The 23,697-nt window shown below is 43.4% G+C and overlaps 1 protein-coding gene across 3 annotated transcripts; it reads left to right on the top strand.

Annotated features, from left to right (window-relative positions):
* The first annotated feature begins 887 nt into the window (after window positions 1-887).
* LOC146757740 (endoplasmic reticulum-Golgi intermediate compartment protein 3) lies at window positions 888-23,697 on the top strand. Of its 3 annotated transcripts, none has more exons than XM_085519949.1 (13): window positions 888-996; window positions 1,070-1,140; window positions 1,228-1,315; window positions 2,080-2,199; window positions 3,284-3,377; window positions 4,452-4,617; window positions 6,221-6,278; window positions 15,704-15,735; window positions 16,351-16,447; window positions 17,721-17,785; window positions 20,321-20,457; window positions 21,436-21,491; window positions 22,858-23,697. In XM_085519949.1, the coding sequence occupies exons 1-13, from the start codon at window positions 909-911 to the stop codon at window positions 22,935-22,937; spliced, it is 1,152 nt and encodes a 383-aa protein (XP_085376075.1). In that variant the 5' UTR covers window positions 888-908; the 3' UTR covers window positions 22,938-23,697. The 3 variants fall into 3 exon arrangements, with proteins under 3 accessions (XP_085376075.1, XP_085376074.1, XP_085376076.1); XM_085519948.1 differs by having other exon boundaries at window positions 3,230-3,377; XM_085519950.1 differs by lacking the exons at window positions 888-996; window positions 1,070-1,140; window positions 2,080-2,199; window positions 3,284-3,377.

Below are 23,697 nucleotides of genomic sequence, written 5' to 3'. Positions count from 1 at the left end.
ACTGGGAGGAGCATCTGATGCAGCAGGAGGCTGCGCAGCCATCCCAGCCAGAAGGACCCAGACAGGCTGGGGAAATGGTTCATAGATTTTAACAAGGGGAAGTGCACAGTCCTGCCCCTGGGGAGGAACAATCAGAGGTACCAGAGCATGCAGGGAGCACCCAGCTGTAGAAAAGCCACTGTAGAAAAGGCCTGGGGACAGCAATGCTCTCCACAGTGCACTCGGAGGTGACTGTCAAGGAACCTGGAAACCAGTAAGCAGTGTTCCACAGTATGCTGGCCAGAAGACTGAGATGAAAGAAAATGCCAGTGTGTTAATCAGTGCCAAATCTGTTACATCTGTTGCTTCAATAAATGGTTTATTTGGCAATACTTGTGAAACTGTACCAGGTGAAATCCTTGGGTGGATTCTGGCAGGCAAATGTTGAAAATATACACAAGATAACTACCAGAAAACAAATGTACATCCATCAGTACTACCAGAGAGCCACTGTCACGCTGTGAGCTCACAGTGCAGTGGGTGGCCATAGATAATCTAAGCATCTGGCCTGCACTGTGTCCTGCTGGCGTTTCTCAATGATTCTCACTGTTCCAGCAGTGAAAAAGAGATCTCAGTGTTTTGCTTGTTCATTTTAGTTTCCAGAACCCTGAGACTCTTAGATTGCCAGCTCGTAACTGCTTCCTACACTATTCAGTCCTGCATGGGTCGGTTTGTTCCCACACCGTGAGACTATCAGACTTATAACCCTGAGGCCATCAGCCCTGCCCGGGGCGCTGTGTGCTCCCCATCCCTGCCTGGCCCCACGCCGCAGCTGAGCGCGGCGCAGCCCGGCCCCGCTCCCGGGGCGTTGAGCTGCGGGGCGGGGCGCTGCCCCGGAAGGCCGCAGTGGTTCCGGGCCGCGCGGCGCCATGGAGTCGCTGTGGCGGCTGAAGCGGTTCGATGCGTTCCCCAAAACGCTGGAGGACTTTCGTGTGAAGACGTGCGGCGGAGCGCTGGGTGAGCGGGCGGGAGGGGGCGGCGGGCGGGGCGGGCGGAGCGGGGGCTGACGGCCCTTCTCGTGTCCCGGCAGTGACGGTGGTCAGCGGGCTCATCATGGTGCTGCTGTTCTTCTCGGAGCTGCAGTACTACCTCACCAAGGAGGTGAGTGGCGGCTCCCGGGGCGGAGACGGGCGGGAAGGGGCTGCGGGTTTGTCTCCCGCTGCAGCCGGGCGCTTTGTTGTTCTGCAGGTCCATCCCGAGCTGTACGTTGACAAATCGAGGGGAGATAAGCTGAAGATCAACGTCGACGTTGTTTTCCCACACATGCCCTGTGCCTGTGAGTCCAACCGCAGTGATGTGGTACCATCCGAACCCGCTGTGCACATCTGGCACTGCTGGGTGCAGTCACACTGCGCTCCTCCAGCTCCTCAGTTGGGATGGGATGGGATGGGATGGGATGGGAGCCCACCTCTGTGCCCTGATAAAACACTCCAGGTTGGGCAGCACCGCTGCTGAAGTTGCAGTGTTTCGGAGCACGAGGTGTCGGTGCTCTGTGCCTGATGCCCAGGAGGGCTGGAGGTGTTGGAAATCTCCACTGTTCCCTGCAGGGCACCCATCGGTGTTACAGCAGAATACACTGCCAGCAAGCACCCAATGGCACTTGGATGCCAGGCCAAGGCCAGGGCTCCTGAATCATCCCTGTGAAAAGGGGACTTAGAAGAATATGCTGCTGTTGGGGCAAGGGTGAGAGGACAGAGGAGGGCAGTGCTCAGCTGGATTTCAGCTTAACTCCTGGGCTGCTGTTTGCACAAATGAGCTTTCAGGAGGAAGGGTTTGATTAATTGCCTTTAAGGTTTCCATGATGGTTGAAAGCAGTCATTCTTTGACATTAAACACTGTGTTTGGAACAGTTTAGGATGCAGACATGGCACATTTTCTGTATGTTGTTCAGTCCCAACCATGCACCTCCATTCAGTTTTGGCACATTGTTACCCCCTGCTAAAAGATTCTGTATTTTCACTGGTTGAATACTTCCTCAGGTTGTGACAGGCCACCAGGAATGTGGTTTTATAAACTGCTTTCCTTGCTTGCTGGTTTCAGATTTGAGCATTGATGCAATGGACGTAGCAGGAGAACAGCAGCTGGACGTAGAGCACAATCTGTTTAAACAACGTTTGGACAAAGCTGGCAATCGTGTGACTCCAGAGGCTGAGAGACACGGTAATGTGCTGCTTTGTCTGTAGGATTGGGTGCTCTTGGAGTCTGTTACTGCGTGCTTGTTTTGACGTTCAGGGGGACAAGTGAGAGATGCTTAAACACCATAAACCCTTCAAGCCTTTATGGCATCCAAATCAATAGAACTGACAGAGCAGGTGAAGTCCTGTTGTGCTCGTTGCTTTTGGAAAGTAAATCTTTACCCAGTAACTCTGAAACTCTGCCAGGGAGTCAGGGATGGATTTCAGGAATTAAGTTGCTGGTGGTCTTTTGCTGGGAATCAAGCAGCAGTGCTCACAGAACGTGAGTTTCTTGTGTCATGCAATGACAGTGGGCTGACAGATGGGACAGTCTGGTTGGAGGAAAGAGCATTTCTCCAGGGAGAGCTCCAGCAGCTCAGCCTGTCATCCTAAACTTATACCTGGCTTCACTTAATTCATGTGTGTTAATACATACATGATAAAGTTGTATCAAGTAACACTTGGCCATATAAGCCCCTCACCTTTGTTATTTACGTACCATGGCTCCTCCTTGTGCTTTGGTACAAACCAGAAACAGTTCTGGGGAAGTGCTACCATCTAACAGCTATCCTTAGCTTTGCTTTTCCTTTGCAAAATGTGAAGGCCTTATTCCCTTACTGTGAGTTACTGTAGTTCTGTATGTCAGCATAAACTGGATTTATTGATTTGTGTCACTGAGATATGTCAGATGTGATGTTGGAGGTTAAAACTAAGCCAAGAGCTGAATAATCACTGCGTGTGAAGATTTCTCTGGTTGTTTGAGCTTTTGGTGGTAGTGTCCCTGTTGTGTAACTCAGCAGCTTTTCTGTATTCAGAGGCTGTGACATTAAAATTTTAAGTCTGGGAATGAAGCTACTCTGTATTCCAATGTAATCCAATTCTCTGTTAACCCATCTTCATTAAACTCTGTGATTGCAAGTTGATTGATAGTCAGTTGTTTAAATTTGGCTATAGCAATATAGGTCTTAAATGTAGTACAACATACTCATATAATATGTGGTTCTATTTGGAGGCAGGACAAGACAAGTCACTAGACATGCATCTTCATTTGGAATCCTATTTTGTTTTAGAGCTGGGGAAAGAAGAAGAGAAAGTGTTTGATCCAAATTCCTTGGATGCTGATCGTTGTGAGAGCTGTTATGGGGCAGAGTCAGAAGACATTCGGTAACCACAGACCTTTCTGTATCTTCTTAGCATTTTAGGGAATACTTCTGAGCTGCATACCTGTTTCTTTGCAGAATGTCTGTGAAGTTCTGTGCAATGAAATCCTTTGTGTTCTGAGAAAACTGAAGGCTGTTGTGCTCTTGTTACACCTTGTGTAGCTGCGTATTTAGTGCTTAAGAATGGACAGTTAAGTTCTGGTTTGTGTACATCCATGCTTAAGGTCAGTGTGACACTGCTCACCATCGTCTGGGATGCCCTGGTATAAAAGTGGTGATGGCCTTCCCTTCACACTCCTGCTGCAGGCTTTCCATCCTTACGTGAGCATAAACTAAGCATTTACTGCTCACAGAGATAACAGGTGTAGTGGGTCATTTGTGCTCCTCGCTCTTCCTCCCTGCAGGTTGCTATAACAGCGGGTCCTTGTTTGGGCCATAGGTTCTGAGTAGCCTCCAGTCTTACTGTCTATCTGATGCCCAATTTGTCCCAGCTCTCTAACTGCGCTGTTCCCTGGAGATGCTTTTACCATCTTGAGAGGCTTTTCTTCTATCTGGCAAAAAAAAAAAAGAGTGTTTGTTTTTTGTTTGTTTGTTTACTTTGTTTTCTTTCCTCTGGTGACCCAAATGTTCTCCAGAGGTGGAAAAGGACTGAAGAAGGTTTAACGTTTTGTCCAATTTTGACAATCATGGCTTAAAAACAGAGAAAAGGAGGAGCAGAAATGGGCAGATGCTTTGTTCACTCAGGGAAACACAAAACTACTCAGAACTGTGGGACCCTGATGGCATTTTTGTAGGAGATCTGTGTTGAAGGGGCAGCATGGCTTTCTAAATGGGCAAAGACCTTCTCAGACTCAAGAACCATTTTTAAATGGATTGTGGCCTTGCATCAAAAGCTCAAAAAATAAATTAGAAAGCCTGAGCTCCTTCAGAACCATTAGGTTGACCTTCAAGATCCAGTTCACAATGTTTGCTTTATCACTTTGGGGAAGAAGTGTCCACCAAATATCTGAGTCCTGAGCAGAAGCATCTCTTTTTTGTGTTGAAGATATTAAGACGGTACTTGTGCTTTCTTTCACAGATGTTGTAATACTTGTGATGATGTCAGAGAAGCCTACAGGCGGCGTGGTTGGGCCTTCAAAAACCCAGATACCATTGAGCAATGCAAGAGGGAAGGGTTTAGCCAAAAAATGCAAGAACAGAAGAACGAAGGCTGCCAAGTGTATGGCTTCCTGGAGGTCAATAAGGTGAGAGATGAGTTTTGTTGTATACCTGCAACGTGAAGCTGACTGTGAGAAGGCAGAATCTGGGTGTTTCTCTCCTTTTCCAGCTTTAGATGTTCACATGCTGTGATTCAGTAACCCCTGGGCTCAACAAAGCGCTTGCAGCTGTAAAGGGTTTCAACAAAGGAATGAGGAAAAGCAGTGGGAAGGGAGTGATCCCATTTCATTGTGTGGGCTGTAGGAAGAACACAGGCCTGGAGTAAGCTTGACTTTTTCTACCATCTAGCAAGTTTTTCTGCTGAGGAGTTTGGAGAAGAGGTGGCTTGTCCTGGGTTACATAGTCCAACTTCAAGTCTTAAAGTGGACATTGCCAGTGGATGCTGGATGTAATAGTAACCAGCAGCTTGCCAGCAGAGGTGCTGAATAAAGTGAAATCTTATCTTTAGAAAAAAAGCAGAAGCAAGAATATTACAGCTGGTTGTCAAAGCTGAAATTGCTCAGAGAAGAGTTTTTTATAAATGATATATGAAAATTAAGTGCAAGATACACCAGATGATGACTATTTAACTGCCTTCTTCTTTGGAGGGCATCCAAACCCGGAGCTCTTGGATATGAGATTCCCAAGCACATTCTGGAAGTCAGCCCTGGGCTAATCTTTCATATCCAAGTATTTGCTATTTCAATTTCATTTGGGTTTTTTTTTCCTTTTTTTTTTTCCTTTTTTTTTTTTTTCCCCTTTTTTTTTTTTTTTTTTTTTTTTTCCAACATCTTTATACATTCTTTCTGTGGACCAAATTCTTTATGTGTGGGGAGTAAACATTCTGTTTACAAAGCTGGGTGCTGTGATTTGGTACCACCTTGGATACCAGACCGTTAGGGGGCCATTTGTCACAAAATATGATAAGCAAGAAGGACTTGTAGGGGAATGCTGGAGGTAGCTCGGGTCAGGGGGTGGGTGTCAGCATGGGAACTTCTGGTGCCATTGCTACTCATCCTCATCTGCTTTGCAGTTGCCGAAGTGTAGTGGATGGCTTGGGACACTGAGAGCCTCCAGGGGGCTGTGTGTGCAGCTGCTGGAAGTGCCAGTGAGGACTGTCTCTTGGTATCTGTATTCCTTACAGATTCCTCGGTGTAGTTTTAACAAACTGATGAGTGCTTTTATTTTTGCAACCAGGTTATTTTCATAGGTGTGTACTGAGGGTCACTGTATCACTGTAGTTTATTGTATTGAATTGGGTTATTTTTGCTTGTGATCTTCCTCACCTTCACTCTGTTACTTCCTCCCCTCCTTTTCTGTGCTGTCTTCTTTTATCTCCCGGAGCAACAGTCAGTTCCCTCTCAGAAAAATTAATGCCTCTTTCTTCTGATTTTTATGCCTACTAAAAATAATCTGCATAAAACAGATTATTACCCACACCAGTAAGTAATTGTGGCTTTCAGCATGATTGTGCCTGGGAGGAACAGGGGAAATAGCTCTTGGACAGCATCTACTGGTAGTGTTGCCTAGAAAGGGAGCTTGCTTAGAGTGTATCTAGCTTAAAAACCGAGAGGAAAAAGACAGCACGGATATGGCTGCTTTACATATATGGATTCAGAACTTGTAATGAACGGTGACTCTCTCCTGCAGGTAGCTGGAAATTTTCACTTTGCACCAGGAAAGAGCTTCCAGCAGTCTCATGTACATGGTAAAGTATTTTCTTTTTCTGTTTATTGTAACCTTTCATTTCTAAGTGTATCTGACCATTGTCTTGGCGTATCTTTGCATTGCAATCCAAAAGAATAGCACTGCTTCAGTGGGGAGGATGATGGAGTTTTGGTACAAAGGTTTATAACTGTCATGAACAAACAGAACACGGGGATGGAGGGACGTGGGAGAGGTGAGTTCCATAAAGCTTCACAGCCCTGCTTTGCTGTAAACCAAATTTGGCCACAGTGTTAAGCCCAGGAGCTGAATATCAGTGTCTGTGGAAAGGATATGTATGGAATACCTCAGGATAATATGAAAGCAAATCAGAACTTTATTTTAAGTTGTAAAGAGTTTTGTCCAGTATATGTAAATACAGTGTCCAGAGTAGTAGTGGTAGTTGATTTATGCTTTTTGTTTTTAACTGGAATTTGGTCAAAAATATTTGTGGTTTAACAGGATGTTTTCAGTTCCCTTGATAATGTTTTCAAAGCCTGAAATTTCTGGTAAAGGTTTCACAAAGAACTTTGACTTTAGGTTGATTTTTCCCCATCTTACCCTTCATTATAGTGTGATCTGTTCCTCTGAGGTGAAGCCCGGGGGGAGATCACTCTTTGTTCAAGTAACTGTCTTTGAAGAAAAACAAATGAGGCCATTTCTAAAGACTGAATGATGAAGGGTTTCTGTGCAAAAAGCTCTTCTGCTTTTCTCCACATCCATTGTTATAATTATGATTCTGGCAGAACTTGCACTTAGAGCATTGTAAGAACAGCAATATTCCTTCCGCCAGTATTGACCCATATGTGGGTGGGGGCAGGACGGCTCTCATCATGTGTGCAATGGAAGTTTTGCACAACTGCAGTGAAAAGCTGAGGACCACAGTGGGTGAGCACAGGAAGAGAAAGAAAGGACTCTGTAGTTACTGCAGACCTTTTGGAGGCCAGGTTCAGAATGTTGCAGTTTTCAAGGGCAAGGAAAAAGAGTAGGAGGACAGATGTGTGGAGAGCAGACCTTCTGCTGTCTGGCAGTTCTCTCATATCAAATACTAAAAATGGCCTCTGATAATTTTCTCAGTTCTTGTAAATGAAGCTGAGAATGTCTTTGCTCTCAATATAACTAACATTGTGTCTTGATTAGTTTTTTTGTAGTTTACAGAGGAGGAGGGTTGGTTTTTATTGTTATTGTTTTTTTCTTTCCTTTCCTGTATTAACAAATAAAGAACTGAACTAGTATTGATCAGTGCCTAAGAGAAGCCTGAATATTCTGAACTGTTGTTATGAAGAATCCACAAAAAATAATTCCGCTATTAGATGCATAACTGAGATGACTGACAGTATTTTTGCTGCTCTTTTCTATTCCATACTATTTGGAACCAACAGGAAATAGGAAGGTGAACACTAAGTCAGTACTATGGGAAGTTTTTTCTATCACAGTGCTCTCTGTGCCTCGTGGTGGAGTGGCTGTGTTGTTAATCAGCTGATGGTTAGACCTGAGCCCGTACTTCTGTTTGATGGTGTTCCTCGATTGCTGAAGCCAGCAGGCTGACCTGTCAGTTTCTTACACTGTCACTCTCCAACTTTCATGAGAATTACTCTAGTTTAATACATCTCTGGACAGGGAATCTGTACAAGCATCTTCTCAGCAAAGCAAAGGGTCCTATTCAGAAGTACTTTGTTAATCTGACCATAGATATGGTTCTGATCTCAGCTTCTGATTTTATATCACATGCTTACTGTTAATGCCCTCAAAACCATATCTTCTCTCCTCAGTAGAACTGAATTGAAATTGCTTTTTTCTGAGAGTAGATTAGAAGATATATGGGACTAACACACGTGTACTAAAAAGAGCTAGTACAGGATGAGGTACAACTTGAGTTCTATTTAGGTATATTGCTTTAATTGTGTAGCTCAGTCTTTGTTCTTTTTTGGTTTTGTTTTTAGTTGTGCTGGGTTTAATGTGGCCCAAAAGAAGCTTCTTTTTTCCACAGATGATTAATGTCTTATTTGGACTTCTTTTTCCATACACTTTTCTCTCCTTGCTTATATTTTTGTTCTGAGAGAGTCATAGAGTCACCAAGGCTGGAAAAGACCTCCATGCTCATCCAGTCCAACTGTCCACCTGCCACCAATATTTCCCACTAACCCTCAGTACAACATCTGAACGTTTCTTGAACATCTCCAGGGTCGGTGACTCCCCCACTTCCCCGGGCAGCCATTCCAGCACCTGGCCACTCTTTTGGAGAAGAAATTCTTCCTAACATCCAACCTGAATCTCCCCCAAGAGGCCATTCCTTCTCACCCTATTGCTAGTTACGTGGGAGAAGAGGCCGACCCCCACTTCCCCTCAGCCTCTTTACAGGGAGGGAGCTCATATACTCATGTTTTGTGCCCAGAAATCATTTGCCAGAAGGAATACTTTTTAGAACCTTAGGTGAAGTTTGAAATCTTCAATTGAATGTGTGAGGAATATCAACAATTTATCTCCTTTTTCTGTTTTTATTCATTATTATAGATTTTTTAAGTGGATAAGCCTCATGAGCAGACCTTCTTAAAGAGTGCACTACGTATCAGGTTTCTTTGGTTAGATCCACTTTGGGCTATTTTGAATTACTTACTGCCAATGTGATACGTGTTCATGTTTTAAGGCACGTTGGTATTGACTAATAGGAATCAGAGTTATGAAAGAGGCAGCCTGTGAACCTCATGCACTTAAGAGACACGAGTGTAACTTATTGTTGTAAGGGAACATCAGCTGAAATATGTTCAAACCATATTTCACTTTTGTTTGTGCCAAGGATTCCTGATTCACATCAATACCCTCACATCTCAAGCTCAGAAAAATTCATTCTCAGTCTTAGAAAGGTGACCCCAGAATTGTGTCTTGGGTATCTTTATATTCTGGTTGTGTTTATGCTGAAGGACCTCTGATGGTCTCCTGGTGATCTTTTTAGCAGGGTTTGGTAGCTTTTTGTTTGAACAGTTCTCCCCCTGTCTTTATGCACTGTTCGTGTATCTATAGGAACTAGAAGTGCTGAAAAACAAAAAACTGTGTTTTAAAAAGTTTGTTTGCTTTGAAGAAAATGTGTTATTTTGTCTTGTCTTTTGTTTTGCTTTATTTCTGCCCGCATGAATGTTAAATCCAGGTGAGATTATTTCACTTCACTTACTGTTGTTTGCTTTTCTGTGCTTGCATGTAATCTTTTTTCATGTTCTTTTGATGCTGATTCCATATTTGTTCATATGTATCCCATCTAAATGAAAGTTACTGTGCACAATTGTTAAATACAGCTTTGCTTTCTACTTGGTTTCTCATAATCCCAGGCCATGATGGGTGATGAAATTTAAACTGGGGGACAGTGTGTTTCTGTCCTTAGTTAGCTGGTAAGAAATGTCAGGCTTTGCTGGGTTAGTCCATCCATACCCACATTTTTGGTATATCCAAGCAGTGGCACTGGATTATTGGAAGCCCTGAAAACTGGCTGCTTGAAAGCTGCACCGTGATACTCCATCATCAGTGTCAAAGAAGACCCCTCCACTCCTAATGTCATCCTAATGGCCTTGGCTTATTCCTCAGCAACTGACACATCCCAGGTTGTTAGGAAGAGGACTGAAGGAAGTTATGAGGAGGACTAAGCTGCTGCCAAGCAGACTTTTTGGCACTGAAATTAGTAGTCCTGAGTTGCTTGTACCAAAGGAAAACCAAAGTCAAACATCAGTGATATCTGCAGTCTTCTTTTCAAGGCTTCAATGGCCTTGAATCCTGAACTGAAATTTTCACATCCAATTTATGTAGGATAGTTAAGATTTGGGGAATGTTCTTTTTTCACTTGTGCCCTTGTAAAGATGTCATCCACATTCGGCTGTGCCTGTTCATGATCCTGCATATCACAACTGTTCTCTTTGCAGGAGCTCACACCTCTCCTCAAAGAATGTTTTCTGTCTTAGGTGGAAAAAAAGAAAACGGTTAAATGATTAAATTAAATGTTTTTTATGCTTCTGAGCAGCCATCTCCTGCTTTGGATATGAAGCTTCACAGTGAGCTTCCAGCATGGGGGAGCTTCCTTGGTGGAAGTTTCCTCCAAAGAGGTGATCCTGATGTTGTTTCCTTCCTCCTTGCTGCATTCCTACTCAAGAGGAATCTGGGGCTTCTCATTCATCCTTCAGACTGTGTTTGGACCATTCTTTTGCAGGGGTGTGATCATCAGTTTCCTAGGGAAGACATTCCCCATCATACAGTATTGACAACAGACAGATTTTCTTAAAATACATAATTTGATTCCTTCAGATGCCTAAAAAAATGCTGACATGGATGAGTACATTCAAAGCATTCTGTCTCTAAGACTGTGACAATTTCTGTGAATGAAAGCAGTTATGAATGTGATCCAGGCATCGTGATTTCCTTACACCCTACGCAGTCAGCTGGAGGGCAGAAGTTATCTCTGCAGGCACGTTTGTGGTTACAGCTTGTTTTCCTCATTTGCAGTAGATTTGTTCACTTTAATAGATTTTTTTTTTGACGATTGAAACTTATTTGAAAGCATCCTTGGATCAGACCTGTAGAATATCTTGATTTATGTAGCTTCTAATGATTTGAGTTTTGAGTTGCAAAATGGGCACATAGTCTTTGACTGGAGATTAATTATCATTTTTTGGTCCCTTGGTATCTTCTCATTGGCTGCCCAAGGCACGCCAGCTACTCCTTTCTGCCGCTGATTGCAGCCTCCCCTTTTCCTGTCCCAGAGCCCTCCTGGTTGTGGGGCTGTGCTGTTGCAGGACTCTACAGATGCCAGACCTCAGCTGAGCTCTTTGCCCATCAACTATTTTGGAAAAGAAAGTGGAGACCAAAACCACCATCAGTGAATTTCATCATGGAGCTAGAAATCCTCTGGATGATCACCTGTGTGCTATTCCTAATTTCTCTTCCTAAGTAGTGTTTGCTGGAGAATTAATCGTTTTTATCCCCAAACTGAATTTTGGAGGCTGAGATTATTATTTCGTCCTCAGAATTGCTAAGGATTTTCCTTTTTACATTGGTAGACTCCTTTCAGTGTTCGATTGGGTTGGTGCTGAAGGACTCAAGGTCCATCAGTAGGTAGATGAAGCATTTCCAAATTACATTGTGTGTGGTTTGGGGACCACAAAAGTGGTGATTCCATTTGCCACCTATCAGAGCTGAAGCTCATCACTTGTTGGGAATGCCTGAGGTTTGTCAAGCAGCTGTCTGGAGGCTCTCCATACCTTCCATGCCTCCTCCATAGCAAAACCTGTGCTGTCAGAGGAGCACTATCAGCAGTGTAGCATTTGGCAGAGACGGGTGGGAATTGTGTGGAGTATTCAGAGGCCCATCTCCATGCAGGTATAAATCTGTGAGTTATTGGTTAATTGTGCGTAATGTGAGTATACATGTGAATGGTCTCTTGAAACAGCATCAACAACAAAAAAGGAGGTTGCTTAACAGAAGTTAGTAAGCTTTAAGATGTGCTGCCCAAGCACACGTTTCCCATCTTTCCTGGTATTCACCTTTGCTGGTGTCTTGAAACTGAATGAACAAAAATGTTGTGAATGTGAACTTTGATGACACCTGAATAGCTTTGGTTGCTGCCAAAATGGCCTTTCCTTTACCTTAAGGAATTGAAAGACTGAGAAATCTAAATACAAGCAGCAGTGCTGTCTGGTGTGCTACTTAAAAGCTTATATTAAGGAATTTGGACATCCCGCTCTGTTTTCTTTTAGTCACTAATTCCTGCATTTTTGTTTCTCTGTTGCTGTTTAAATGATTACTAGTACCTGTATTAGGCTTTTTACCTGGCCTAGCAAGTGCACCAGCAAAGCTATTGTGCTCTTTCATACAAGTTTTAGATGCTGTTGTATCTGAATCTCTGCTTTTCGTTGTAAAGATCTGAATATCTCTCTTTTCTCTCCCACTCTGCTCAATGTTGCAGTGCACGCTGTTGAGAGTAAGTGTTGCTATTTCTTTTTTTTTTTTCCCTCTAAAACGACATGCTGCAGTGCTAACCCGATCTCTGTTATTTGCTGAGCCCACAAATCTCCTTTGGGATGAGCTGTGGATCTAGGCTGGGGTTTGAGGTTTCCTGAAAGCTAATAGGAGACCCATTCCAAGTCATTCATCTCTGGTAACTGAGGTAACCAGATGGGAAAGGCTGAGAATCTTTGTCTTAAACGATTTTAGTATGTCACTGTTAGAGATAATATGTTGGTGGTTGTTCTGTGCAGGTGATGTAATTGAGGGGCACATGGTGGCAAGTCGGAGGGAATTCCGCCTTTTGAAGTCATGTGAGATAATTCTCTTATTTAATCTCACTTATACAACAGGCTGGAGATTTGCTCTTGGAAATTCATTCACAAAGCCTCCTCATCTCAGAATACTCATAGAAGGTTTTTCAATGGTCTGAAAAGCGCTGCATTTTTCTGAGGGTGAGAGAGTCCTGGCTATTGCAGGATGAGATGTGGTGTTTGCACTCAGTAGTAACATTTGGTGGAGGGCTCAGGACTTGTGCTCTGCTCACTCCTTCCCTAATCTGTAACGCATTCTGTGCTGCTCCCTGCCTCAGTGCCCCTTCACACCACAGCCTCATCCTGCTCATCGTATTTATGTATGAGCTTTTTCTCCCCAAAAATCCATCCCCAGCATGAAAATTGGTGACCTAACTCAATTTGCAGCCCCATGTTGGGTACCTATGTCATGAGCTTTTTGCAGTTTTAATGCATTTACAGGCAGAGACCTCAGTGGCAGTGAGTGCTTTTTAGCCAGCAAAGGGCTGAGCTGTGGAGTCCAAGGAGCTTTGTGGTTGTGCAGGTCAGAAATGTGAGATGGGGATGTTTTCAGGCAGACAGCGGTGTGACTAAAACAGGGGTGTAAATCAGGTTATATAAAAATGCATAGACTTCTTGACAAACCTAATGTCTCTCACAGGCATCTTTATTTTATGTAGCTAAACACTTAGCCACAGTTGCAGAAGGGAAAGGACACGCTTATATTTCACTTGAAATAAGTCTCCTGCCCTAGCTGACATTCTCTTGTTCGTTTTCTTCTCTAAAAATGCTAAATAGGCTTTTGCTAAGCAAACTCTATTTAACTGAATATTTATCTCCAACCTAAACTGTGTGCTTAGCATAGTCCTTGGTGACCAAAGATGAATAAACGTATGACCTGGTGGCAGATTGATTTGGAGCCCGAGTTAATGAATAGTGCTTTTTCACAGTTCTAAATCATTTATTGCAAAGGTTTTATAAAGTGAGTAGCCAGTGTTTGATCTGTGGAAAGCATTATAGCAACTATGGGGAAATTTTATTTGAAGAAGTCCTAACTTTAAATGAATCTTGCACAGCGTAAACCTGTTGTAATGGGTTAATGAGCAACTGGTCCTTCTCAAGGGCCTCTCTTGAATGTCTCTGGTGCTCTAGCTGTAAGTTTGTCATCCTCACTGGTACTCAGCACCCTCCTTGAGTGCTAATAAATGCAGCTGTCTGAGCTGATGAGCACTTAACTGTAGCAGCAGAGCTGAGAGCAGCAGTGCTCCTGTGCTCCCTGTGCTGGCAGGTTGTGCAGCCCTGTGATTAGCTGTTTGTTGAAGCTGATCTGACTGAAAGAGTGTCCTCAACCCAAGGGATTCTTGTTTTGGCCTGTTGTGCTCTCTGATGTGGTTCTTGACCATCAAAAAGAAAGTGCGAGGTGAAGACTTTTGGCATTGGGTTGAGCTGAACTGCAGGTCCAGTATGGGCAGGATCTCCATAGACCTCTGTTACTGACTGAAGAGTAGCTGCTGCTGGCAGTGCAAAAAGCAGCAGCACTTAACACTCACTGACAGCTAACCCACTTAGCTTGGCTTAATTGCATAATACTACAACAAAACAGGGTACTGCTGGCAGTCATTAAGAAAAATGTTATACCAAGACCACTTCCTCATTCCTTCTTTCTCTATCTACTGTTTTGTATATATTTCCAAACATTTGGTTGGATATTTTTTATTTGTCCATTTTTTAGTTTGGTTTTGGGTTTTAAGCCCAAGGAGTTCTTTGATCCAGATGCTAACAGACACAGAAATGATGCTAATGGCAGGGGTAGGTCTGCACACTTATCAGAGACACCTCATATATAGAGAATGATAGAATCACCGAGGTCGGAAAAGACCTCCAAGATCATCTTGTCCAGCCATCCACCTACCACCGGTATTCTGAGACCAGCTGCTCTGAGCTCTTTGTAATACAAAACCATTGCCTTAATTGCAATGGCTGCAGCCTTGGTTTCCAAGCACTGAAAACTTTAGCTGTGAAATGCAAAGGGTTCTCCTTAGATCAGAGCTGTAGGAGGAGGAAGGCTGTAGTTCAGGCACAGTGTGTCCTTTTCTAACCGTATGGTCTCTGCTTTTCACATCTTTGTTTTAGTAAAGGTTTATGTAAATACCAGCAAAACTTGTATTGTTTTATTGAAAGATGATGTTATCAGGAAAAAAATGAGTTCACAGTGTACTTGTTAAACATTTATTTTAAAAGAGAGGTAGTTTCAATCAGGTCTTTAGCTTTGCAGCCTGTCTTATGGTAGATGGCATTGTCAGAAACCATTTAAAGGCAGCATTCCTTCATTATCATTATTATTCTGTCATTAAGAATGTGGCAGTTGGTGATCTGACTCCATTAGCTCAGAAAATGGAGCAACTTTAGATGAGCCTGGTGGGAGCATTCCTGAAATCCAGTTGTGTTTCCATCCTGACACTGAGGCTTCTTCCTGGCATTACATTTAGCTAGCCAACAAGAAGACGGTGATTCCTTTTAGCAGTGCTTGCCATGGCCCGTGTCTTTACAGGTGTCCTCCATGTGCGTGGTGCTGGCTGTGCTGCTGTCCTGCTGTATGCAGGAGGGGCAGAGGCTGAAAGCTGCCCTTGCAGGGACTTGTCCTTTCCCTGCGTGTTCTCAGGGCAGCAGTAGCAGTGCTAATGTGCAGGGTGCTGGTAGGTGCTCGCTTGCTGTTGAATTCTGTAGGGTGCTTTCATGCAATGTTAAGGCACGTGCTGCCCTCAGCTGTTTAATTCTGTCATGCTTCTGTCTTTCCAGCACTTAGAGGAGTTCAGCAAGAACTAAAATGGAGATCAAGTTAGGATTGAGGTAACAGTGAACTTCTCCTTGCTCGACCCCAGGAATTTGTTTTTTCCATATGTTAAGAACGTGTTCAGGCAATAACTGAAGTATCTGATCTAGGCGTCCAATTACTTTCCTCTACTCTAGCAGTGGGTAGGCAGTCTGCGATAGGACTAGAAGCAGTTTTATCTGTCATATGTCCACCTGCAGGCAGGAGAGAAACCCAGGTTCTTTTTTTGCCGTTTCAATCAGCAATAGCTACGATAAAGTAAACAGATACGCTTTGGAATTGTAGTCTGAACTACACTGTTAAACTGTTTTTCTGTTACAGTTCATGACCTCCAGAGCTTTGGACTCGATAACGTAAGTGTTTCCAAGATAACTTCCCAATTCTCTCAGTTTGTTTTCCTTCTGGATTTCCCTACAGTTTCCACTTAGGGATCTCAGTGTGCTGATCCCATCTGGCTTCAGGCTGTATGCATCTAGGCACAGTCTGGGACCTGCTTTCAGGCAGTGCTCTGCAGTGTGTTCTGGGACATCTTCATGTTGCCTGGCAAGCCTGCTGCTCTCTTCCTGAGGCTACCTCAGTTTGTAATTCTGCTGAATCAGTTGGAGTTCAGTTGTGCTGTGAGCAAAGCAGATGGTGCCCAGACCAGTGGCAGCTGGCAGTTTTTTGCTCCTGTGCCAGGGAAGGGAGTGGATGGGAGAGCTTGCTGTGTGGGTGGGAGGGAGGAATGCAAAGATCTGGGGATTTGGAGTAGAAAATGGAGAAATTCCACATCTTGCAATTTTCCATGAATTCTTTTTTTTTTTTTAAAAAAAAAGAGCAAGTGCTGTAGAGTTTACTGTTAGGAAACAGAGTAAGGGAGGGCCTGCTAGAGCAACACTCAGAAGAACATTCTGAATGTGAACATTGGGCCCCTTGCTTTGCCCCTTGGATGCTGTGCATTGTGTGAGTTATCAGTGTTTCTGTTGCAGATCAATATGACACACTATATCAAACATCTCTCATTTGGAAGGGATTATCCAGGCATTGTGAACCCTCTGGATGGGACAGACGTCACTGCACAGCAAGGTAAGAGCCGGCTGAGAGAAATCTTTTTAAGAGTTGGTATTAATGAGAGTTAGAAGAGGAGTGAGATTCTCAGTCTTAAAAAAGAGCCCTGGCAACGCTGCATAAGACTTGGACCACCCCACCTTGCGCTTGTTTTAAAACATATACTTCCATTCATCTGGAACAAATCACCCGGTGTGTTTTGTTCTGACTCTGTGATCTTTCTGAAAGGTCTCTCTTTTCAGCATTAATGGATAGACAACAGAAGGTGCAGCACTTTATCGTTAAATGCCTCTGTCATGTGGGGAGAGTTCTGCTTGGCTAATGTGTGCAGTAAGAGGTGGCCACAAGTTGCAGGATAGAGAAAAAATGCCTAACAGAGTTGCTGGAGAGTTGTGGAGTCTGCCAGACCCAGATCTACCTGATGGAAACAGCTGAACAGCTGCCACTGAGTTGAAATATTGCTCATCTTTGCTAGGTAGCTCTTGCTTGCTGGCTTAGGAAAGAAGGATGGTTCTCTCCTCGTGGTATATTCACACAAACCTGCTTTATATGCCCCTATGTACATCGGTTACATTATTTAGATCTACTACATTGTGCAAACATTGCCTTTACAGGTATTTGGGGTGTTGTTATGTGATAAAGCTTAGAGACATCGGTGGTTTGGTTCAAGGATTGTTATCCTACCTAAATCTGTTCTTTTAATTTTTTTCACCATGTTTTAGTTGTGGTACCCAAATCAAAGGACGGTGCTTAAAATAAAATAGGGAAAAATGAAAAGGTGTCATAATGCTGTTATTTTTCTGTGGAGTAATAAACTCTGATGGAGATGGAGCCCACAGCCAGTTGCTAAAAGTCTCTGTATGCTAAAGCCTTCCGTGCAGGACACAGCTAAACAGCAAGTGGATTTCTGAGGAATTACTAGGGCTGAAGATGTAGGCGAATCAGGCTGCAGTCCAAATTTATGATTATTGCTGTTTATTGGTATGATATTGTAGGGAAGAATTACTTGTATGGGAATGAATGAGTAACGTTCTTTTCTGAGGAATTTCCGAGAAAATCAGTTTTCAGAGTGACTGCTACATTCCATTTTTCTTAAGAGAAGCGAAGGAACAGATATGAAGGATTAACTTTGTTATCATTGAAAGCCCACAGCTGCTATTGTGCAAAACAAAAAGGTTCTCTGACAAAAGCTCCCATGAACAACAACAGTGCATAACTAACCCATCAGATGAGCTCTGCAGCTCTTCACAGTTGATCACAATTAATAGTGTGTATTTGTCTTTGCTTCTAGCTTCCATGATGTTTCAGTATTTTGTCAAAGTGGTCCCTACGGTTTATATGAAAGTAGATGGTGAAGTAAGTACCTTTATTTCCCTATTGCTTTGGCTTGTTATTGAAATAGAAAGTCCATGTTATTGTTGTGTCTTTTCATGTTTCACTGTGCACACACAGGGAATAAGGTTATGTTACTGTGTGTAGTATATTTCACGTTCTGCCTGTACTCTAAGAGGTGAAGTGGCTTCAGCTGATTCTCACCCCCTTTTTGCACACTGCTACATGGGATGGGACCCAGCAGTATTCTGTGCAACAATGAATTTCTCCTCTCCTGTTTTATTTTTGTGTGTTTTAGAATTTGCTTATTCCAAGCATACACATATTGAGATTCAGCTGTCTCATCTCCACGAGATCTCTACGAGAGTAATTCAGTGGGGTTAATCAGCATTTCACAGATCTGAAACTCATCTCTTAGTTTTTCTTCTTCTTCAGGCATAGCAGTAATCCAGTAATCAATCAAGAACAAGCAAAAGCCTTGAGATTTAATTTTCATTCTGACTCTGCTGTCCTCTGGTGGAAGCAAGACACATTGCTCTAACTTCCTTCATTTAGGGACCCCAGCAGAAGCAAGTTTCTGTGTTGTAATCTTGTTTGCAGTGATTAAGCAGATCTCAGCCTCCATACCACCTAATTCAAAGAAGCCACACGTTTGTGTCATGTTTCTTCATGAATCCTTGTAGTGTCTGCTCAGGAGAGGCCCAGGCACTGAGGAGCAAATGTTTTTTGGATGTGCTTGTCTCCAGTTAAAAGTTCCTCCATTAGCTTTCCAAATAGGGTGGCTGGATGAAACTGTGCCAGAGTTTGATTCCTTTATCCTACACAATCTTGCAACACCACAAACCCCACAGCAGTGGGTGCCCCTACACCCTCATTCTCAAGCAGTCATAATAACATATTGTGTGTCAATGCAACCTTCGTGTTGCTTTGGGCACTATGAAATTCAAATCATTGGCAAAGTATTAGTTACCTCAGAGGCTGTGTAGGAGCCACATGGCCACCACCAGCAGATGCAGTACAGACATTCAAGTGAAGCTGTCCTAAGCAGTGTGGGCAGAGCAGCCCAACAGTAGGTGTAGGCTGTATTTCCTCATCTGCCCTACAGGTTGAATCTGTTTGTAAGCATCGTTTATTATGTGATAAATCCTTAAGTAGGCCATTCCTTCTTTAAATACCCTGCCTTTCTTGGGCCTGTCTTTTTTTTCCCGGGAGATGTATGGAAGTTAGTTGCTATGAAGTAGTACTGGGAGAACACTCAGATCATGTTTGAAGCTCATTCTGCTTGGATCCAGGTCAGCTGTGCAGTTTCTGTGAATCACTTGGGTACAAAGGACAGTATGTGTTGAGCTCTAAGCTTATAGCTGGCCCACAGCCCACCATGGCTTATAGCTCTGTGGATGAAATCCCACATGTAGAGCTGTCAAAGGATGAGTTCTGTCAGAGAATTGCTTTTTAGTCTCCAGAAGAATCTCTGCAGACCATGATGCTTATACGTAGGTAATTGTGGCTCGAGTGTGCTGCCAAACATACACCATGATCTGTCCTACATATTCAGTACTTGCAACCCTCAAATGTAGAACTTGATAAAGAAGCTGAATGGTTTCTTTTCCAGCTTGACTTGTAGTTTGTGTCAGGTAGCTTATTTGAGAAGGTAGAACGTAATTTATTTGCTATAATACGACCAGTATGAACAACCTGTCTAAGAATCACAGAGCACAGGAAAGTGCTATGTGGTCATTTTTGATTTGTACAGAGATGGGCCATCTTTGTTCTTCTGCAGCTCTTGAAGCTTTCCTTTGTTTATGTATTCTTAATTTCATTTTTTTCTCTCACTCTTGAATGTATACAGCCTTCTCAGACCACACACTGTGTGATATTCTTCCCATGTTCCATTATGATTCACAGCTGAATGTTCATTTCCAGCTATTTCCACAGAAGTTCAGCTGCTAATGGCTGACCTCTCAGCATTCAATGTTGTCTCCTGATGTTATGTATGGGGAGATAATTTTTTGTTGTGTCATGTGGGAGCTTATGTGTTGGCTCTTAAAGGACCTCAGAAGTTAGCTGTTGTGGTGTTCATGGACTTGAAACTGGAAGTGACAGTATGAGGTAGAAAGCTAGGCCAACAGGCTTTGGAGCTCAGTCAGGCCAGCACTGCAGGAATTGGACTTGTCCTCAGACTGCACGTCAGTGCTGTTTCTTGAAGTTTGCTTATGTGGGCAGCAAATTGGCAGAGGGTGATGCGGCCTTTGGGTTGAATTTTAGAAAGGCATCTTATGGCAACTACCTGCCAGCACAGAGCAAAGCAGTTCAGCCTGAGGAATGATGCACAGTTCATTCTTTAACTCATTGATTTAAGCATGGCTTTAACCAAGATCAGGTAGTAAAATTAGATCTAATTCTGCTGGTGCCGATTATGACTCTTGCAACTGTGACTACTGTCATGAGCCCACAGAGAAGGGCACAACAGCAGTGATGTGGTTCACTGAACTCATGTTTTCAGTAGCCTTCTATATTCCCTGTTAACAAAATGGTGCTTGCTGCTTATGTTTCCTCCAGGTGGTAAGGACTAACCAGTTTTCAGTTACACGACACGAGAAAATAGCCAACGGGCTGATAGGAGACCAGGGTCTGCCTGGTGTGTTTGTGCTGTATGAATTATCGCCCATGATGGTGAAGTTGACAGAAAAACACAGGTAAGAATCATTTCAACGTATTTCATTCACCTCGCGTTGATTTTTGCCATTTCACGTAGCTTAAAACACAACTGTAGATGCCTGACAGTCAGCCAAACCCCTCCACAACCAGCACAGAGAATGGGACGCTCCCATATATGGTTCCTTTCACTGTGAACATCTGACAGGGATGGGATCTGGTGTTCTCCCATACTACCTGGAATGGTTTGATACAGTATCAGGATGGAGAAGTGCAGAAGTCTGATATGATGGTATTCAGTTCAGTCTAATTTTCTCAAAGTCTTTTTTAATAGGAAGACTAATTTTATATAGCAAAGCCAACGTGATGAATAGATACAAATGCAGCTTACCACTTTCACTGTCCTGGAAGATCTCACCAGTACCTATGGAGACATCCACTCTGATAAACCTTATTTGCTTTGCATTTTCAGTAGCTTTTCTGCACGTTGTAGTCAGTGTGGAACCTGTTCCTTCCAGGTTTCATTTAATCACAGGCTTGAAATTACAGGGAGACAGAAGGGGTTGTAGCTGTCCAATCTTCTGGGATCATAATGAGGCACAGCTTTATTCTATACCTTTTAATGTATTAATATGTGCTTAGGGATTCTGTTTTTCTCGTACAGCAGCCTGATATGCATTGTGTCTGAGCAGAACTGGCTGAAATCTTAAGGATGAAAAGCCCATTCTTTAGGGTTTTTAAGTTCAGTATGTGCCTCCTGGGGTTGGCACTGAGCTCATTTAAGCTCATTACAGTGCTGTTTCTCAGTAAAATGTTTGAGTGATGAACTCCATCCTGTAGCCAAGAGGGGTGGTTTAATTGTTAAATCTGTTGTCAGTTGTTAATGCTTATATAATGCATACTTATGTAATATGATTAACATAATGTTAATTATGGGTTACTTTGTACTGATTGTTACTTATCTGTCATACTGGTATCAGAGCTGATGATGGTTTCTCAAATTGTTTTCCCCATTCCAGGCCCTTCACACACTTTCTCACAGGAGTTTGTGCCATTGTTGGTGGCATATTCACAGGTACTGCATCTTTAAATCCTTTTTCTCTCTGATTATTTGCCATCTTCTTCTTTCTTAAATCTGCGTAGCTGTTTATAAATCCTCCTTTACCAGGGAAAGGTGACTTCAGTCTTCAGGAGGCAGTACAGATGTTCTGCAGAGCTGTGGGTGTATTTCATTTTGATGCTCTGGGAGACATTTTGATTTCAAATAATGCAAATAATGCAGTCTTTCACATACCATTCAGATGTATCTGTGCTGTTTTCCTGGCCAGCTTGGGTCTGGAAGCAGGTAGTTTCCTTCGTGCTGAACTGAAGCCCATAAAATCCCTGAACTGAGGTCCCCATGGGCAGAGCCATCTTGGAGTTCACAAACTGTGTTCCCAGACACAGGAGCTCCAGTGAATGCTCTTCAGGGCCCAAAAGCAGCCCTGACAGCTTCTGGAATAGCATTTACTCAGTTCTATGCACATGACAGAGCCCAGCCTTGGTCCAGCTGTGTACTACAGCTGATAACCCAGTGTGCCCTGAAACACACTCAGACATTCTCATGGAGATTAAGACAGCAGATCTTGCAGGAGCTGAGAAGCTCTGTAGGAGTCCAGCTGTGTCATATCCCTGTATTCCAGAATACCTGTATCTGCTACATCACAACACTTGGATAACCTGATACTGAGGTTACTGTCTATTAAACAGGATTTGTCTGCAACACATTTATTTGATCATGTTCATTTCCATGGCTAACTCAGGAAAAGGCTTTTAAAAATTATTATGACAAATTCAGGTGTCCTCTATCAGTGACTGGGGCCGCTTTGTGGTGTCTGCTGCCATACACCGTGGTCAGAATGTAGGTGCTAGAGGACAGCTGTCTGACAGCGAGTTTGTCACAGCTTCAGATTGGTTCCACAAGTATTTTCAGGGCAAAAGATTTGGGGCAAAAGCTGCCATCTCCTACGAGGGATATCCATAAAGGGCAGTGTGTGTTTTCTCAGGTAGGTCAGTTTGCTTTTGGGGTTACTGTGAAATGAGCAGAAGGGAAACATTCCCTTGGTGAGTTGGGTCAGGGCAATAGAATGGCACAGAGCTCTCAGAATCAGCTTCCTCTCCAGCCTTTCCTCACTCATCTGTCAGCAAACATGGCTCACCTTTGTCTCATCTTTTCTTCCTTGAGAGATCACTTTCTGGGTAAACACGGTCACCTCTGCCCCTGCAAGCTGGATCTTGTGTCTCCTAATGAGATGGGGATGTGGGTCTTCTGAGCAGCAGCAGCTGCTTTCTCTCTGGGGGAGCTGGAATTCCTGCTGCTGACAGAAGGATTTGTTTTTTCTTTCTGTGGGAGATGCTCTGTATTTGAGGCTCATTTGGCTGGATCTCGTTTTTCCTTCTAGTTGCAGGATTCATCGACTCCCTGATTTATCACTCAGCACGCGCCATCCAGAAGAAAATTGAGCTTGGGAAGACAATATAAACAGTGACCTCACTGCACACACACACATAAAAAACTGTAAGGAGAACTAAACAGGTGCACATAAGAAGAGGTTTGGAATTACCAGGTGACCCCAACTGCTCTTAATGTCTCATCATCCGTTATTTGGCATTGATTTGTGGATGGAACTGCTCGAACCGTGCTGCTATGACATGACATTAGCCATCTCATCTGGCTGTGCAGACCCTACTGAAAAACCCTTTTGTGTTAGTCCGTCTTCATCCAGTTTGCCCCCTGAAAGAGCTGCTGGAGATACTTGAGGAATAACGTACTGTGTTGTCAGGAGGATCAAAGTTGTCACCAAAAGCCTTTCTGACAGCACCATCTGTCTTCTTTGAATTGTTCCTTACAGACATTTCAGAATGTGCAGATGCTGAATGCCAGACCTCTGTGACAGTGTGCTGAATGCTGCATGCTTTCCTTCCAGCTGCCCAGGGCAGTGTGGAGGGAGCTGGCATTCAGGGTGTGCTTTCTGCACCGTGTGGTCCCACATTTGTTTCAGATTGATCTTCTTAGGGGAGATGCAAACTGATGTGTGGATGAGGGAAAAAAACAAACCAACAGAGTTTGGAATTTTAATGAATTTTAAATTGCATTGTGTTTTTCACTTCCCCTCTGTCTGTGTTTTGTAATGCAGCCTATCCCATGTGTTTCAATAAGGCTTTTGGAAGAATGATTGATTAAATTATTTGAACCAATCCTGAATTGGCGATTATAATAAAAACTACCTGCATTGTGGCAA

This window comes from Coturnix japonica, chromosome 19 (assembly GCF_054131305.1).
Source record: "Coturnix japonica strain WE chromosome 19, WE-NBRP24, whole genome shotgun sequence".
Taxonomy (NCBI): domain Eukaryota; kingdom Metazoa; phylum Chordata; class Aves; order Galliformes; family Phasianidae; genus Coturnix; species Coturnix japonica.
This window is presented reverse-complemented; position numbering and strand designations above follow the sequence as displayed.

Excerpts from the sequence above, each read along its gene's own strand:
- LOC146757740 (XM_085519948.1), top strand. The coding sequence starts at position 909 with ATGGAGTCGCTGTGGCGGCTGAAGCGGTTCGATGCGTTCCCCAAAACG. Across the intron at positions 3,378-4,451 it reads GCAGAGTCAGAAGACATTCG|ATGTTGTAATACTTGTGATG; the intron begins GTAACCACAGAC and ends TTTCTTTCACAG. Across the intron at positions 4,618-6,220 it reads GCTTCCTGGAGGTCAATAAG|GTAGCTGGAAATTTTCACTT; the intron begins GTGAGAGATGAG and ends TCTCTCCTGCAG.